Below are 19,166 nucleotides of genomic sequence, written 5' to 3'. Positions count from 1 at the left end.
GAGGCTGTCAATTCATCTTGGACTACAAAAAGATATTTTGAACAAAGGACTGCCATCTATCTACTGTTTTGTTTGCAGCTGTATAATTCCTTAGTTTACTGTAAAACAAGCTCTGAGATGCACACAAATGAGGGCCATTCAAGAAATAAAAGAAGCAGTCCTATTACAGACGTTATATAAGATGACAGTGACTGATACTAATCCCATTATATGTCAATGGAATGCGAATACATCACTGCTTCCTTATGTGTAGCATGAGTCATATAAAGCAGACTTGAAATGGATTATGGGAAAGAGAAATGCTTGAAGAAAAATAAGATCACATTGATATGTCAAGCCCCATTGACAGCCATTTTGCAGAAAACATATTAAAATTCTATAAGAAGCAGTCAGAGTGATTTTGAGATGTTAAATAACTCAGTAAACAGAGATAGAGTGAAAAAATAGGTGGGGCTTTCCTTTAACAGTTACAGATTCACCATGGAAACTCATCCTTTTCAGTGCTGCATATAGGTTAACTCCACTTTGTCAAAAGCCTTTTTAGTATCTAGGCTTAAAATCCACAGTGGTTTCACATGGGGATAAGCATATTTCCTAATCATCAAAGTTCTAATAATATAGTTGTTATTTCGTCATATTTCATAATCATCAAAGTTCTAATAACATAGTTGTACACCTGTCACCCACACTCCAACTCATATCGATCAAGATTAGCTAATCTTGTAATGCCTTTCGTTACCCTTTTAGCCAAACTCATCACAAGTATTTTATAAGCATGGTTTGTAGGAGGGTGGAAGCACATTTTTCCTGTTTTTGTATTATAGATATGATTGCTTCCCTCCAAAATGTTTGAATATCCCCATAAAGCAGTACTCCGTTTATTAACAAAACTCACTTTTCAATCAAAACTTTATCTCCCAGTCTCTGTACCCCAGAACAGAGAAATCTGACTGACCTGGGGATTTCACCTTTTACTGTTCCTCCAGTGACATTTTATTTTTTTTTTCTTGTATGTGCCATTAGTTAAGCAACTGGCTTATGCTGTAATTTCTGAATAGAAGATATAAATAAACCTCAATCTGTTGAAAATTTCCTTACTGCTGCATTGACTTAATATATATTTTATTATAATGAATCTTAAAGATCCCCAGAATTGTTGAATCCTTTCACACTTTCTCTTTCTTTCATCCAGTATAGTTTATACTGTTTTTGTTACCTTTTGATACTTGTGGCACAGAAATCTTTGGTATTTAGGCTATCAAAACAGAAAGCCTTAAGTACCTCCTCCTGAAACTGCAGACTCCTGACAACATGGGTCTCTATCTCATACTGTGCCTTTTTTTTGTGGTTAAAGTGCTCATCCAACCATTAACTAATTAATTAGTTATTTTCTTTCAATATTCGTTTACTTTGTCTATTGTTTGTAGCTCTCTCTCTCTCTGTTTCTGTCATTCTTCATATCTCAGCTGCCTTTACCCACACTACTTACATGGGTTAAATATTTTAATTGTATTTTAACACCGTCTATCTACTGATACCAATTTTTTTGTGTGTCTGTATTGAATCTGTCCCTCATACCAAGATCTCATTGTCATGCTATCGGGTGTCATGTCAGTTTACCAAAACTTTTCTTTCCAGTTCTATCCACACTGATGCATGATCTGACTAAATGAGCAGCCAACTGATTGATTGTTTCTTTTAGCACTGATGTATGCTCACTGGTTATATACACCCTTTCTATACCCAGTTAAGCATGTCACTGGGAATAATATGTGAAATCATTTTTCTTATCTTTTCCTTCCAGCACCACATGTTTCAAACAAGCCAAACTAATTAGTAGATATCTGTAAAACTTTTCTACCATGGATAACTTTAATCACTGTGGATCCTTGTTAATGTGTATTTTTGGGAAAAAACATATTCCAGTCTCCTACTGGTACTTTGCACTCTATTGAAAAGCCATAAACTGTCCAGTTAAAGGTCTTATTTTACTTTGATCAGCTGCTATTGGGCTGGGAACAGAAATAATATAGAACGGACACCTAACCACATCCCCTTATACCCAGATGCCTACTCTGAGTATCTTCACTCACTGCTTTCATTTTAAATGGTAAATCCTCAGAAATGTAAATTGCTATCCCTCTTTGGGTAAGCACCCATATAATTTGATGAGAATCCCCTTTCCCTGATAACATGGCATACTCTCCACCTCATATGCATTTCTTTAATGCAGATTCTTGGGGATAATATTTTTTCACTTTCACTAATATTGAGTTTATTTTGTCAAGGTTAGAGAGTCAATTTCAATTTCAAAATACAAGAAGTAACATTTGCATTCTCTATACCTGTTAAATATGTTCCTTGCTGCTCACCAATGTATGTCAGTATCTCAATCTGGATGACCTACCCCTTTTTACTTTCCTTCTCAGTTGTGCCGCCTTTGAAAAACAAAATCCTTTTTTCATAGACTTTCTGTCATCCACAGTATAACTGTAATATTGAACTCACAAAGATTATATTTTCTTCAAGGCCTTTAAGTGGTAACACACATTAACCAACATAAAACCACACTGAAGTCAAGCTATTTACTTAAAATTCCCTTCTAAGATGAGATCAGATTCCTCTCTATCTGACATTACTCTTAGCTTCAGTCCTGTAGCTTTCAACAGTCACCAGAGCCTCATTCCCTGTCTTTGTACTGTTGACATTTTAAATGCAACTTGCATCTCACCCTTTAGACCATACCTTGCAAGGAAAATTAATGAAGGAAACTTGCATCATCTTGTACATTTAAAGTATTTTGTTGTTGTTGTTTAATTCCGCAAGACAGCTTCTATTATTTAAAAGTTAATTTTACGATCATTTAGAACAAAGTACATAAACAGTACTGCAGCTGTATTGTTTTGTGACCATTCTTGGAATCTGCTGTTTGACCGAAAAAGACAACTTCCATCATGTAGTCTTCCTTCCACAATAGTTTGCATTTAAAACTATATGTAGTTCTCTGATGTCTGTTAGACTTTCTTAAATGAACCAAACTGCAGCATATATAATAAAATAATTGTCAAAACTACAAACTTTGCAGGGCTTATTTTACACTAGAGTACTGACATTATAATATAGAGCACCAGTTTTCCTTTCAAAAAAATAAAACATTAAAATGTATTTTTAAAATCTTGTTCATACCTCTCCACAACTGTTCTGTTTTCTTTATGTGGCTGAGTTCCATGACCCAGACACCAGAAACTTTGTAGGAAACTTGTCAACTTTACTTTTATATGCAATATCCATCAGCATGTCCGCGAATTGCAGTTCACCAAACCGCCCCCAATACTATTCAGCACTCTAATCTAACCGCTGGACCTCTTTACATTCACCAGCAGTGTTTAATAAATATTAATATTTTTCTCCTTGTTCAGTCTTCTGAGTTTGCTAACTTTTCTTCCATTGTTCCCTATCCTCAGACTCCTCAACCCAAGATTCCAGTTGCCAGTTGTCCTGTTCAGTAGGTGGAACGTGTATTTGTAATCACCTAAATCCCCTTCCATTTCTGTTTGCTTCTTATAAACAGTGGGCAAATACTCTTCCAAGCTCAAATTCACTGACCATTTGGCTAGGAAAATGCATTCATCTTGATGATGCCCCTGTGTTACATTGTCCACCTTTTCTCCACACTGCTCACTCTTGGTGCTTTCAGCACTTGTTAATCATTGTGTCTGTCACTTTACTTTGATCAGTTGTTAGTTACTGAGTTTTATTTCACCACTTTTAAGCAAGTTTACTAATGTTGTTTATCTTTACCAGGAAGCTTGCCATAAAACTCAACTTTGCAGACCATTACAGGAAGTCCAGTGTCCTGCTTTTTTTATGGTAATGTGAAGATGCTCTCAATAAGAGAATCCTAGAAGATATAACCTACATTGATCACTCCAAAGCTTTTGACACTTCCCCCCCTAGTGATAACCGGTCATGGGAGGCCATCATTTAGATGCAGCTATAAAGGTTATGTGCATCCATACTACTGGAGAGTGATGCATGCATATGTCCATGTGTGTGCAGATGCTAGCTGCAGTGCTGAGTTCCTGCTTACAGTCCTGTGTGTTGCATGCTGTGAAACCAAACTATTACTGGAAGTCATGAGTGCAGCACTCTTCCCTCCATCCAAAGCTAGCAAACTATTAGCTTCTTACTCCCCTGCTTTTCCCGTGCCCAGGTTATTGGTCAGTCTAGGGTCACATGGCTTGCAATCAGTACTTCATCCCTCTTCATCACATAGCTTAAAGTTATTTATTTGGATGATGTTTTGAATAGTAGTGTTGGCTACAGTTAGTTAAATTAGTATTTGTAAAAAGCCTACAAAGGTATAAGTGCATATTCTCCAAATTTAGTATTATAAGTATATAAGTTTATAGACACACCTAAAAGCTGCACTGAGTGAAAAGATTGCATTGCAGACATGAGAACTATAAAGCAGACTGAGACGATGCTTGACCTAAAAAGGCTTGCTGGAAAATGTGAGCTGTGGATTAAAATTACATGTTACAAGAGATAGTTGCTGGTTTGTAGAAGACAGTGTGGAGTACAAATCAAGGTGTTTTTTTCTAAGTATGACAGATATGCCTACATAGGCATGAAACATATCTGATTTTCTTCTCCAAAAGATCAGATATTTATTTACATTTGCTTAATGGGAAAGTCCATCCGGGTCTTAAAAGACCCCTTTTAAGTGAAGGCCTTGGGATAAGCAAGTTAACAACAATAGCAAGCAAAACCATTCAAATTACATAGCATTAGCATAACATTTTGACAAGAAAGACTAAGGTTAACTATACATAGAAATGAAAAAAAAAAAATACAGCATTAGAAAATGAAGACAAGCATGGAACACTTGATTGCAAATTATAAAATCATAAAATCTGGAAACAAGTAAAATATTATATTTACAGTGTGTCATAATGTAAGATAAGTTAATTTGTTTTGCTTATATAAATGCTCAAATGGATTATTAATATTGGCACAAGAGGATCTGGGTTGAAATTCCACAGAATTGTATAATATTAGCAGATTTTGTCACTAGTTATAAATACATTTCATATAACACTGCTCCGATACTGCTAGCAATAGATATTGCCTGTGATACTGTCTGTGTGACTATCAGTCGTAATGCTGATGTCATCCAACATTTTGGCTCACACACTGAATCATACTGTCTCTTGAGCTGTTGCAAGTCTTTTATTTCAAAATGGCAAAGCTGTCCATAAAGTCTGTAAAATTATAATAAGTACACAGGCTTCACTGTCTTGTAGCGGGGAAACTGCAGATATTATAAGATAGCCTCAGGACCACATTCCAGAAGACTTGCTATTGCTATAAGTGACTTAGTCCAGTGTAAGGCCTATCTGTAAAGCAGACTTAGAGCAAGTCTTTTAGAATTGAGCCTTTGATCTCAATCAGAAATACTGCAACAGTTGCCTGTACTTTGTCAGTTTCTTTGACCAGACAACAGGCTGTGCTCATACAAAAAATTGCTTTCTTTTGCATTTTGTTTTGCGCAGAGAATGAGCTTTAACTAATTATCTTGCCTAAATGTATTTTGCTAAGGACTTTTGAATTTTGTTTTCAGTTTTTTGAATTTTCATCCTCAAATGAAATACGCTATAATACAAGACAACCTGAAGGCTGTGTATCTGTGCAGAAAGACACAGACTACTTGACTATGGATGCATGTCATGAACGTGGAAAGAGTGTCCCAGAAAATCAGATGTTTATTTTCAAAGAGGTAAATGACTAGCGTTTCTTATTAGTCTCATTTGTCTTATGTGATTATATTTTAAGAATTATTTTGGAACTTGGGAGACCAGTGAGTGCTAAAAAAGAGCTTCTTCTTGATCTAATTATCCTTTATGAATTAGGTCATGTGCTCATTGCCAAGCTGCGGAGTCTTGTGCTGTGGTTTCATCAAACTCAGTGCTCACATAAGTGGTTAATGAATACATACATGTAGGCAGAAAAGTCATTTTATAGCACATGCCTGCAGGTGTATATTTTTTGTCTCTCTACTGCCATTGCAGATATTACCTGACTTCCATATGCTTACAATAATGGCTGAAGTGTAAAGAGTAACTTTGTATGTTTGAAATTTACTAGTATTTATTCTCACTTTTCTTCTTGAAAATTTTTTTCCAGGAATCCACAAGCTATTTCTCACCATTAACTCTGCACTCCTTTGAATGCTGCAGTATTTCAATAAGTGCTCCTTTAAATACATTTTTAAAACACTTTTTATCAGACATTTTTCGCATATAAATATGAATAGAAAAACCTGACATTGTGTTAATTAGGGAGCTAAATAAATGGCAGTTTTCCAATTTTAATATTATTTTCAGCATGCAATATATGTAGAATATAAGCAAATATCATTCCTGTCTTGAGAGGTATCAAAATGTAAACAAAGATTTACATGCATGCTGAATTAGAAAAGCTTTTCAACAGAAAATGAGGCACATAAGTCTTTTATCTGAGTTGTTACTCTGTTTATCCATGTCTTAGCATAGGGATTACTACAGATAAGAAATCTTAAATTCTATGGTTGAAACTGATGTTTATTATTTAGGTAATTGTTGCGATTCAAAACCAAAAAGAATGACCCTTATATTAATATATATTCAGGTTTATATAATTTGGTGCAAGTAACTGAAACTGTAGCTGCTGTTCAACATGGAATGTAGGAGCACAAGACCTGTAACAAATAATCAAAAGATTACCATGAAGATACACATTGCAGCATTCTGTAGCTGAAACAGCAGTTTTGTACCACCTAAGTTATGTACTTACTGTCATAAAAAACAACATCACATTGATCAGATATGGTGCTTAGAAAGGGCAGCTGTATACAATTCTAGTAATGACAGGTTAGACAGGGAAAGTACAAAGGTCACACGATATCTAGCGTGATAGTTCATAATAAAAGAACAATCCACTCATTCATATATTGATCTGTAACAGGTGAAAATTTTTGTCATGCAGTTCCAAAACCAAAGAAACAAAACAACTCATGAAGCAAAGAAACAAGGCCTGTAAAATGATTACAATATAAAACTCAGGCTAACCTACATCACCTCACCTTTAAGACTTTTTCTAGTAATATTTTCAGGAAAAATACTTTTAGTAATAACTACGTTCATTTTACAAGTTCCCATCCTAATTATATGAAGTATAACATTTTAGAGGCCATATAATCAGATTAAGTCATGTCATTAATAATAATGAAGTCAATATTTTAATTGATATGTTCAGTCAAAGGGGGTATCCTACAAGTAGGTTAAGGAAGATAGCAGATGAAGTCCTCTTCAACAGGACAGAGACATATCCACCTATTTCTCATCTGGGTTTACTCCAAAGGATAAGAATGAAAAGGCTGATTGTCATGGTGACAATAAATTTTTGACCTTCCCTATTCCAATGAGTTTGGAAGGTGAAGAACTTAAAAGGATCATTGAAAATAATTGGAAGGTTATTTTAGGAAATAGAGACCTAAGTGAAGTAGTAGACACAAAGCCAACATTTATATACAAGAAGACCTCCAATTTAAAGTTCCTTCTAGAACATAGTAAGGGACAGCATGTAATTACAAGTATTTCCTCTCTAGGCACTTTTCCCTGTGGAGGATGTAGATTTTATAGGTTTATATACTCCGAAAGTGCATTTTTATTCAAGCATTACAAGTTTCTTTTTGAGCCCAGAAACATATTTGACTGTAAAAGTGTAGGATTAGTGTATCTTGCTATTTGTGGGTCCTGTTTAATCTTTTATGTAGGCAAGATTACTAGGGCCCTGAGATGCCATATGGGGGAACACCTCAGGGCCATTAAAAACAAGGATCCAAATAAAGCTTTAGCAAGACATAGTTTTAAGTTGTGAACATTTTCACAAATTTTATTTTTTAGTTTTACAACAAGTCAACACTAACAGTTTTGTCAATTTATGGAACAATTATTTGGAAATGTTATTGCTTAAATGGCAGGTTTTCCTTAGGGCAGATATTTACCCGGGATTAAATGAAACCATCTCCATTAAGAGTCTATTTAAATATAAATATGTTTAATGTATTTTTATATGTTATAGTTTGTGTGTATTAGTGCATTTGAGTTTGAAATTTTTTTGTTTGACTTTTAATGGAAGATTTCAGAGTATTTGCACTTTAAATTATTTGGATTTTCTAATTAGAACGTGATGTCATTTTGTAGAGTATTTAACTGGTGTGATGAGTGAGTGTTGTATTTCTGAAGAATTTCCGAAAGTAAAGGAATGAAAGTGCTAATTTGACTCCTGTCTCTTTATTACTTTAACTATGGACAAATAGTGCTTTGGTTCAGTCATTTGAATCTTTTTATAAAGATACTCCAGGATATGAGACCAGGCATGTTTGCTTGAACTGTGGAACATTTTCAGCAATTAAATTATCATTACTTATTGGACAGTATAGAGAAAATATTTTACCCATTGCTGCTAGTTTATGAAAAGACAAGTAAGCATTGTGCAGATTATAAGTTTTTAATGGGTAAATCATAGGTGAGGTAATAATTTGTAGGCATTGTTCCAGTTTAAGTGCCAGTCAGGAAAAATTGTATTTCATTTAGAAGAGAGACACACCAATAGATTGGTAAATGAACTGCTAAATAATACTTGGTGTTACAGTGAACAGATCAAGCTATTTAAGAAAAACACTTTTTCTTGGAGTAGTTTTTCTAAGATGTGAAGTTTATTGAAATTTATCTTTATTGTGTTAGAGAAGTGGCATGAATGTTAGTGCCCCAGCCACATTCAGGAGTGGGTAAGGTTAAGTTATTAGGTTTCACTTTGAAAGCATAATACTATTTGAAATTAGATTGTTTCTATTAAATGGGGGAGGTACACATCAGGTAAAATAAATTGCTTTATATAAAGTGATATATTTACTGTGATGTCTGTGCTGTCTAAAATTAGTTGACATAGAAGAAACTCGTTAATTCTATCATCTTCTATAATGAAGAATTAAGAATGAAAATCAAGAATTGATAGTTCTCAGTAGGACATTAACAAGATGAAATGCTTTGATTTTTTTTTGTCAAAAAAGGGAATACAATAAAATAAGAATACTGCATTTTCGATCTGAGACTTTACTGCTTGTATCCGTAATGGGGTATTAGATAAATTAAGTTCACAGTGACTTCATTTACATTGGAACTTAATTTGAGGTGGAAGATAAAATTTGTGTACGTGGCAGAGATCACTCCTAGGCAATCTTATGATACCGAGAACCGGGACAAGGCTTTGAAATAATCAGTGTAGTTCTTAGGATTTAGAGCTTTGATTTTCTTAGTGAGAAAATACTAGGGACATTCATGTTGTGTCAAATGTTTGGACAAGACCACCTTTAATTTTAAGGTCAGATAGTCTAATCAAGCATTGAGCTGTCAGTGAATCACTCAAGGTCTGCAGATACAATATACGAGTCCCTAGCTGTATGAGAAAAGTAGAAATAACTACCTTCTTGCCCAGTCCATGTGCTTTTGGCTTACATGTAGTGCATAGCTACATCAACCCAATAGTTTCTCATTACATTCCCCAACAGTCCTGTAGGTGCCACCAGTGTAGTGTAGTGGGAACTACAGCCTACCTCCCCCTAGGATAGGAGAGCTAACACTGGCTTCTAACTCCCATCATCCTTGTCTTTTCATAGTTGCCTAGTTTTTTACTAGGCTATTAACCCTCAAGGATCTTTAGAAGCCTAGCCAGGCATTCCCATTAATTTTTTTAGTCCTTATAATTTAAATATGAATAACCCATAGCAGGCGAAACATTTACATTGCAGCCATTTCCAAAAGGGACAGGAGTGCATATCTAGGGATAAATTTGCAGTTTCCCATCCATTCATCCATATTCCATTTGAATAGAATAAGAGAAGTACTTTGTTTTATGTGGAGAAGACGACGACGATTCCAAAGAAATGGAATTCTCTGTGATATAAGTTGCAGAAAAGAATTAAGATTTCTTGAACGGGTGTTTATGCCACATTTGGACCCTGAGAGGATAGGATCTGATGAGGCTGTCTATGCAAGGCAGAAATCACCCCTCAGCAATTTGTATAGTATTGTAAACAGGGACAAAGCCTTGAGATGATCTTTGTAGTTCTTATGATGTAGAGCTTTGATTTTCTTGGTGAGAAAATGCTATGGGCTGGGCATTCAAGTTATGTCAAATGTTTGGACAGATACATGCCAAAAGGGGTATTATAACTATTTATCAGTCAAATAAATGCTGAATATAGTGGAATAGTCACATATCTGGACCTGGACACTATACCCTTTTTAATTAGATGCACAGTGAAGAAGGCTTTTCTTAAATAGTGGATACATGGTGATCAAAAGACTGACCACTGTCTACATATGTTCCCAGTTCCCTAACTGCTGGATTCATTTTCAGGGAAGTGTTGTCACTGTGATAGTTTCAGTGGATATAATGCTTGCTGAAGGATACTTTTATACATTTTTTCACATTTAGTTTTAGTCCATAGTTTTGACACCATCTATTTGTAATACAGGAAAGGTCTACATTGGAGGATCTTGGTGTCATCTGGATTGTTTATAATTGCCACCTGTTTACAGTTATCAGCAAACTTGGTGAGCCATAAGCCCATCACATTGGCTTTGACCTCTGAAAAGTAAATACCATAGAGGAATCGCCGGAAGGTCAGAGCCCTGCGGTACAGTGTTAGTGACAGGTATTCTAGAAGAGATGGAGTCACCCTCCCTAATTTCCTGGGTTCTGAATGTGAGCCAGTTTACTGTCCATTGAGTTACATAGGGAGTGAAATTTAGCTAGGAAAGTTTATTAACAATGCCTTTGATAGAAAGTAATGTGCAGAGATTTAAGAGGTATATTAACAAGAAGGGAAAGCAAATGGAAGAACAGCTGTGTCAGATCGCTTTACTGCAAACTGGGAACTGAAATAATTATATATCTGCGAGGCATCATAGTGCAAATGCATGAAGCCCTGACTATGACTCATTAGCATGGTTCAATTAAGTGTCCCCAGCATTAGAAGAGCCAGGTTGGGAGAGAGTGGAGTGAAGGTCAACTCACGCCTCCTAGGTAGGTGGGGAGGGTTGTGAATGCTCAGGGGTACACTGGACTGAGTGATTTTCATGGTGGAGATCAGGGCAACCACTTCTCTTGCTGGGGGGGGGGGGTGAAGGCAGCTTTGCAAGAATTCCTCTTGTAGAGAAGAGGGAATATCTTCACTGTGTCTGCTCATTGCATGTTTGCTCTGTGCTGCCTCAGTGGTTGTGTACACGAATTAATGCTTAAATGCAGAAATCTCAATCTCTCTCATAATGACTGTCTGAATGATAGCTCTTCCCAGCTGACCTTCATCCTCAGCTCTTCCCAGCTGACCTTCATCCTCTTGGTGGAGTACAAATGGAATAACTGACCTGGAGAGGGGCTGATGATCAGCAGACAGTGGAGGGAAAATAGCAAAAAAAAAAAAAAAGGCAATAAGTTATCTGTTGAAGCAGATTAAGTGAATAACTCAGTTACTGCCACTAGAGGAGACATTCTGTATAATGTAATGGTGGTGAGCCAAGAACTGTGCTTGGCACTATGAAAATGAAAGGTAAGGACCCAGTTAATACCATTGCAAGACCGTCAACTTTCTTGAAATGGTACTAACAGGTTCAAACATAAAAATATATATCCTGTGCAGTCATTTATACACACATATGTCTCCTTTATTCCTGTAAAGGGAGAATGAATAAGATAGGAGTGTTTGATGTGAAGCATGTTAGAAATAGTGTTGGTGAAAGGGTGTACGGTGATGGGTATGTTATGTAACTATTGGAAATAGAGAGATATCAGCCTGGATGTCTACAAAATAAAATCCAAACAGGAGGTGCACGCACTTATTCTTGTGGTGTCCCTCTAGTTACAATTTTGTGTTCATAGAGGTTAACAGTAACTCAGTATTTAGAATCTGTTGCATAGCCAGTTTGTAATCCATTGGAAAATATAGAGGCTTACCTGAAGTTTGTCTGACTTTTCAATACTAAGCAGCATGGGGGTTGGTGTCAAAAGCTTTTGTACCATCAAGGTAAGCAGTTTGCATGGAATGACCATGATCCACGGCGTCTGTAACATCTTCAAAGAAGTTTTCTAGGTTCAGGAGACAGGACCTGCCCTTCACAAATCCACACAGAATGTGGTCTAGATCAGTTAAATTACCAATGTCTGCACAAAAGAGCTCTGCTATGGTATGTTCCATGGCTTTTCATATAAGCTGGTGAAGCTGATGGGTCTATAATTACTTGAGTCTGTAGAGGGGAGTCATAGAACCTTTTTTCCAGGCATCATGACAAACCGTATGGATAGGCTGACATTGAACAGTTTAAGCAGAAGCTTGGATAGTGTACACTTGATTCTAATGAGAATGCAGCCTGGTATCCAGTCCCATAGAAATATATATTTTTTTTAGCTTTTGACAGGGATTCTAACACTTATTCCAAGGTAATTACAGAGGAAACTAAATTTTCAGGGATAGTTGGCACAACAATGTGGGTTGAATGGTAAATTTATGACTGAATGTACCTGCTAATGTATTGGCTATATAAGTGTGATTTGAATGTATATTATGGATGTGCTCAGTGCAGTGTTGAGCATTATTCTTTAACTGATGAAAACATTTGTGTTTTTCTTTGATATCTTGTGTGACCTTAGGTTCATACTCTGCTTTACATTTTCTACAATGCTCATGGGTTCCTTGCTGGGATGTTAGATGCTGGAAAAATTGGAGGTGAATGTTGTGGTCCTCTCAGTTGGGTCCATTTGCGTGGTATTGTTGGGAATTTTGCATAGGTCTTCTACAAGTTGAAGTAGGTCTGTCCTGTAGAAGTCCCTAAAGATGGTATCATATGATGGTGGGGTAGTACCATTTAAGCCTGTCAGAGAAAGTAACTGATTTGTCGTCAGTCTTAATCAGGGATGTGGATATAAATGGTGAGGTGCAGACAGTGGCTAGGTTGTTATGGGCTAGGTCAAGGATAAGATAGATAGAGCCTCTAGTTGGATAGTTTTACAATTTGCTCTGGTGCATTTATATTATCAGCACATCCATTTTTAGAATTAAGTGTACCAGTTAATGCTTGGACAATTGACATTACCTAGCAAGAAGTTATATGGTTTGACATGTAACCTCTCAGTGTTGTTAAGGTAAATTTTATTATCTTTGGGGATATTGATTTAAAGATCTGTAGATAACAATGAAGATGTAGCTGGGTTTGTAAAGGGTGAATTTAGATCACCAGAAGCTCCAATATAGGATTGTGGGTAATTTGACACAAGGTGATGGTGTTTCTGACAATAAAGATACTCCCCTGCAGTTACCCAAAGGGTGAAGGCAAGATAGGTACTAAACCCTGGTACAGAGGACGTAATCTTACTGCACTGAGTCATTGTCTTAGTAAATACACAGATGCAAATGTGTTTGAATTACAGCAGGGTCTGAAGTTCTTTCAGTTTACACTCCTGTCATTGTTTAATGCTACCATAATGTTGTCTGAATTTAGCTAAAAGTTTGCTATTTAGGAATGTCCATTAGGGAGAGACTGCCTAAAAAAATCACTATAGGGAAAACAAAGGCTTTAGCCAGTGTAGAGAAGCTCTGGTATATGAGGTGTAAGGCATCCCTGGTGAACCAGAAAGCCTTATATGCCATCTTATTCCAGGCTGTCGCATACTGTATCCTCTTAGAATGACACCAGCTACTTAGCAAATAGTTAAAGCCAATTATGTTGTCTTGGTATCTAGGCATCATTCATGGTAATGGCAAGATACTACTACTCAAGACCCAGTGCGTCGGCTACCTCTTAACACATGCATAGTAAGTTCCATCATGTCTCTCTGCATATCCCTTTGGATGAAGAGCCTTAGATCATTCACTTCCATGAGTCACCACTAGGTCATAGTCATACTTGACTGGTTTAAGGAACCTTAGGGTCCCTTGTGACTGCATGGATCCTGGTATCGGACAAGCAGTTTACACTTACCCTATTGTTGTCCAGTCTGGTGAGTGTGGAGTCTGTGTGCCTAACTGTAGAGTCACTTAATGACTTGGACATTTCCTTGTGTGGCACTTAGTGGGCCTTACAGGCTCAGGCCTGCTCTGCTGGTGTTTCTTGGAGTTGCAGTATGTGGGCATGGAGAAGGAGTAAGGGTTGCCTAGTGTGCTGAAGGCTGAGATATTTTACAGCATTCCTTGGCAATTTTTATCTTTACAGACTCCATATAAGTTGTAGGTTTACTTGCATCTTATGACTGATGCAATGCTAGGTGCATGATACTTACTGATAGTGAGCTAATACAAGAAGTTTGCCTCCATGTTTATTAACTATGTACATCTCTCTTAGGTTGTACTATCAGTTGGCTGAAACAGTGAACAGTCTGTAAGCATAACGCAATTGCTACTCTGACTTAGATCACCTAATGCAGTCAGCGTGGCCACAGATGGTGTGAGAGCAGATTGTTGAGCGATGCTGCCAGGGAGTGAATGACAAAGGATGGTCATAGCGCTCATGGCTTGAAAGGACATTACTATAGAAGACCCTGAAGATTTATGGATAGAGTATTTACAATTATATGGTGGCTACTCTACTTAGTGAAAATCAGAGTTAGGTTTGACAGGAATGATAAATTATTGTAAGTGAGTTATTGGCTATTACCTGGCTGCTACTAATGCTGGTCTCACCTCAACTACAGCTAGGAATCAACATCCCTTTGCTCCTTCTTGCACTAGAAGCAAAACATAGCACATGGCACTAATCTCAAGCTGATTCCAAAGAAGCATGTGACAGGCTGTTTGGTTAAAATCAGTTTAATCCTAAATGCTGTATGGATCTTTAGGCTTGTTGTCAGTTTCTCCTGGTTGATGCCCTCCATAACCAGTACATTAGATCACAGCAAGAGAGCTAGGCTGCATAGTAAAGACATTTTGAGGTGGTGATTTAGTGTGGCTGATAGTAAGAAAGTTGATGACTGAATATTAAAGGAGTATAGGTGCAGGAGATAGTGAACTGAAATAATGACTTATTGAATTGCAGTGAAAGGCCAGTGTCACATTTCCATTTGAAGGAGTCATACAGGTTAGATGGTAATTGTACTGGGTTTAGACTGTATAAATTATAAAAAAGTTCAATAAGATGAATAAGAAATTTAAAGCAGTGATTCATTAGATACATGATTACCTACAGAAGTTGCAATCACATTTTTTAATTCAGAAGTTGATTTCACTTTAATGAAGAGGAGGGGTGGTTTAGTGTTCTACAAATTATATATCTCAACATGAAGTACGGGCGGCACAGTGGTGCATCGGTTAACGTTGTCGCCTCACAGCAAGAGGTTCACTGGTTCGATTCTCGGCTGGGGTGCCTTCTGTGTGGAGTTTGCATGTTCTCCCTGTGTTCGCGTGGGTTTCCTCCGGGTACTCCGGTTTCCTCCCACATTCCAAAGACATGCATCTGGAGCATTTCTCCCCGGGCCTCCGCTGAAAACAGGCTCTGTAGAACCTAGTCGGACATTCCCGGTCAACAAATGTTAAATAAATAAAAATAAAAAAGTAGGTGGAGTTAGTAGGATTGGGAGAAGGACAAGCTCCGCCCACCAAGGTTAATCAGTTCATAGTCATATGCAGAACAAGATACTTACATTGCTTTAACAGACAACACAAATTAAAATTTGTTTTCCTGATTGGTCGTTTGTTTGTAGACTCCTAGAGGGAAAAGAAGAGCCTTAATTGCAACAAACACTGCTTTTGACATTTGCATCCTGAGTTGCACTTCTTTGGTGACAGCACTTTGCATAGAAACTGCACAGGAAAAGATGAAGTAGGAGATGCAGGACTCTTCTTTTTCTTACACATTGAGTTTTTGGTTAGAACAGCTTTATCAGTAGAAGTCACATACAGGTTTAGGCATTTGAAGACTATCCAAGTTCATAAGCTGAAAACTGAAAACATTCTTGGTTATTTTATTACTCTTTTAGTGAGAGTATTTTACATAAAAACTAGGATCTTTTATCTCAGCTCATCATACAATATTACTAAAAAAATCCCATGTTCAGGAGTTTGTAAAGGCTGAATATTCCACCATTTGTAGTTATTTAGATTGGCTACCCTGGAACTGGATTATGTCATAATATTTTTATGCTGTAAGTATTCAAAAAATGCTATTCTTTGAGCATTGTAAAGCAGAGACAGATTTGTAGTTATGTTTTTAAATTGAAGTTACAGTTCATAATGCAGGCTTATTCATATTTGCAGTGATTTTTTTAAGCGGTCAGTGTCCTACTAATTAATATTACTTTTTCTTCCTTAGGACCAAACCTTGTATCATGTTCAGACAAACATGTGCTTACAGGCTGTACCATCTGCGTACCAAGGAAATGCAGCACCCATGTTACGGCCCTGCGCAGGTTCTGAGAACCAGAAATGGTACTTTAAGGAAAGACGCTAAGTAACAGACAACAATAGCACATTTTGAATCAAACGCTCTGCAGGGAAGAACGTGTTTCTGTAACACAATAATCTCTCACAAGTGATAGTTTTCATGTCTGCTACATGTTGAGTAGGTATTGTAAACTGCACTTTTTCATGGTCACTCCATTTTTATCTGTCTGTAACTTTTGGGCATTTCAAGGATTGTGTAATCCACGTGAGGCTCAGTATTTTAAGTTGGAAATGGGGCTGCCAGCATGTTAAGATGTCTCTCTGAAGCATCCATTTGTATAGTTAGAGAAGGCACCACAAGTGTGCTTCCCTGAACTTTGAGATTTGGAAGATAAAATGGAGCACATCTTCAAGTTACGAAAATAAGTGTCAAATTTATGGGAAGGGCTGATATCTCTAGTTGTAATAAATTAATTTTAGATAAATGAGTTCATAGACAAAGTTTTTAATTAATTGCCTTAATTTTCATTAGTATCTGAGGAATGATTAAGTCAGCATCTGGGCAATGCTGTGCACCAACGTGCCTTTATGCAGTGCTGTACTTCTGCTGCTGTGTAGTACTCCTTCATACTCACACATAGTACTGTGTCACTTAGCTGTTGTGCAGTATAACACTCCCTAACCACACCATCCTGTTCACCTACTACACAGCATAATATAGTGCTCCTGATCCACTCTGTGATGTTAATTTCCCACTTTGTGTTGTATAGCACTTACAGCCATGCTCTGCTGTTCAGCACCTTAACACACATTTCAATAAAAAGACTGGATTTGCATTAACAAGAAGAAAAACAAACTTATATAGTTAGATATATATCTGTAATTACCTCAAAAACCCTTAATTTCTTTGGAGTAATGAAATGACTGGTTGCTGTGCTTCCTAAAACAATTAACTTGCTGACTGTTGTTAGTTATAATACTGTTTTGCTAGTCTGATACTATTAATGTTGTTCTTACAAAATCCTGCCAATAAATGTTCATGTTCATCGATGTTGATGTCATTCTGACAAAGTGCCTGGAAAAAAAATAGTATCTAGTGTTACTAAGTAGGTTGTTTACTGAATGCACTTCATAGTCTTTTGAGTGCCATGACATCTGACAGAAGATTGCCTTTTTTAGAATTACATTTTAAAATCTACTACAGTAAATCAAAATGCATTTGTCTTGTATTAGAACTTCAGCAATCACAGCATGAAAGAATGTATGCTGTGATTACTTAGTTTTATAAAGAACTGTTTACCAATTACCACAATGCCTTATTAATGTTGAACTTGAATCACTTGATATTTTCTGACTAGCTTACCTCACTTGAACATTTTCACTCATGATATAAAATTATTTAAACAAATCAGTAAGGAAAAATAGCAGAAAGTACAACAAAATTTATACAAAATGCAACAAAGGATCGTAAAACCACAAGAAATGCAAGTCTTAGGACCACAAAATTTGAAACTAATAATCACTATTACAAACTGTATGCACATTTCTAGATATACCACTGCTAGAAGGAAACATTACATTGTGCCTTCAAAGAGAATTTGCACACACTGCACTACTGATCCTGTTAGTTTTTTTGGAAGATTACACGTAAGTTGTATTTAGTATCAGTTAAAAACTTTAAACTGATATTTTGTGCATAAAATGAGGCTGACGTTTGAAGGATGTTTTTGCACTAGCTTTCTCTGAAGGTGTAAATTATAATTTGATAAAAAGTATAACATCTCTGTAGATAGCACTGTCCATTTAAGTCAACAACAGTTGTATGTAAAGCAATATAGTGCTGTTCCAAATGTTATTATAAATATAAGAAACAAAGTTTTTATTATAAATATAATTATCGGATTTTTGTATGATTTCTGAACATGTATTTTGAATTCAAAGTTTACACATTGCAGTTTTCAGATACACCTTCTGTTTAAGAAATATGCAAGATGACAGTATACAACATGATTTGCAATGCTGTCAAGTGCGAGAATTACTTTACATAAGCATTCTAATAAAAACACTGTGACTGACTGACTTTTAATGGTAAACCAGTTTAGGTTGGTTCATTGTTATCACTATATGCTGTCTCCTGTTACAGGAAAATACTTTTTTGTTGTTGAGTGGCCTTAAATTAATGAAACAGAAACTGTAACTTTTATGTTTACTCTGCTTCATAAACATGATCCATTCTTGACATTTTTAAATACGGTGTTGGATTTTATTAATGGTGTATGATGCTGGTTTATTAAGTTTTAAAAGCTCTATTAAGTTTTGAATACTACTTTCTAGTTTGTTTTATATTAAACAGAAGCAATTGATTTGATCCATGTTTTGCCTTATGTGATTTTTGTTTTGAGTTCCTGAATTATAAGCTGTTTCAGATTTATGAAATATGAAAGCCTATGTTGTATTGTTTATTAGGATATAGTTCCAAAACTCCCAGCTCATTTACTGATTTCTTATTCTTTTGCAGCAGGTGTCATTGGTAGAGATTAAGGGCCTGGCATTTATACCCCACTGGAGAACTTACTTGCTAGTAACATATGGATGCTGACTTTGGTGTCATATACTATATAAAAACAGACTGGCTTTACATGTATGTCAGTGGGCAGGAAAAGGAAGTCAGTCCACAGTAACAGCCGGACTA

General features: G+C 36.3%; 1 protein-coding gene across 1 annotated transcript in view; it reads left to right on the top strand.

Annotated features, from left to right (window-relative positions):
• GALNT12 (polypeptide N-acetylgalactosaminyltransferase 12) overlaps window positions 1-18,842 on the top strand; it is a 465,398-nt gene extending 446,556 nt beyond the window's left edge. Inside the window, exons 9-10 of the mRNA XM_044065498.1 lie at window positions 5,624-5,779; window positions 16,404-18,842. Coding sequence (XP_043921433.1) covers window positions 5,624-5,779; window positions 16,404-16,541 — 294 coding nt within the window. The 3' untranslated portion in view covers window positions 16,542-18,842. The remainder of the gene's footprint in view (window positions 1-5,623; window positions 5,780-16,403) is intronic.
• Window positions 18,843-19,166: the final 324 nt, after the last annotated feature.

Source organism: Protopterus annectens, chromosome 3.part0 (assembly GCF_019279795.1).
Source record: "Protopterus annectens isolate FY-2018-M chromosome 3.part0, PAN1.0, whole genome shotgun sequence".
Taxonomy (NCBI): domain Eukaryota; kingdom Metazoa; phylum Chordata; order Ceratodontiformes; family Protopteridae; genus Protopterus; species Protopterus annectens.
This window is presented reverse-complemented; position numbering and strand designations above follow the sequence as displayed.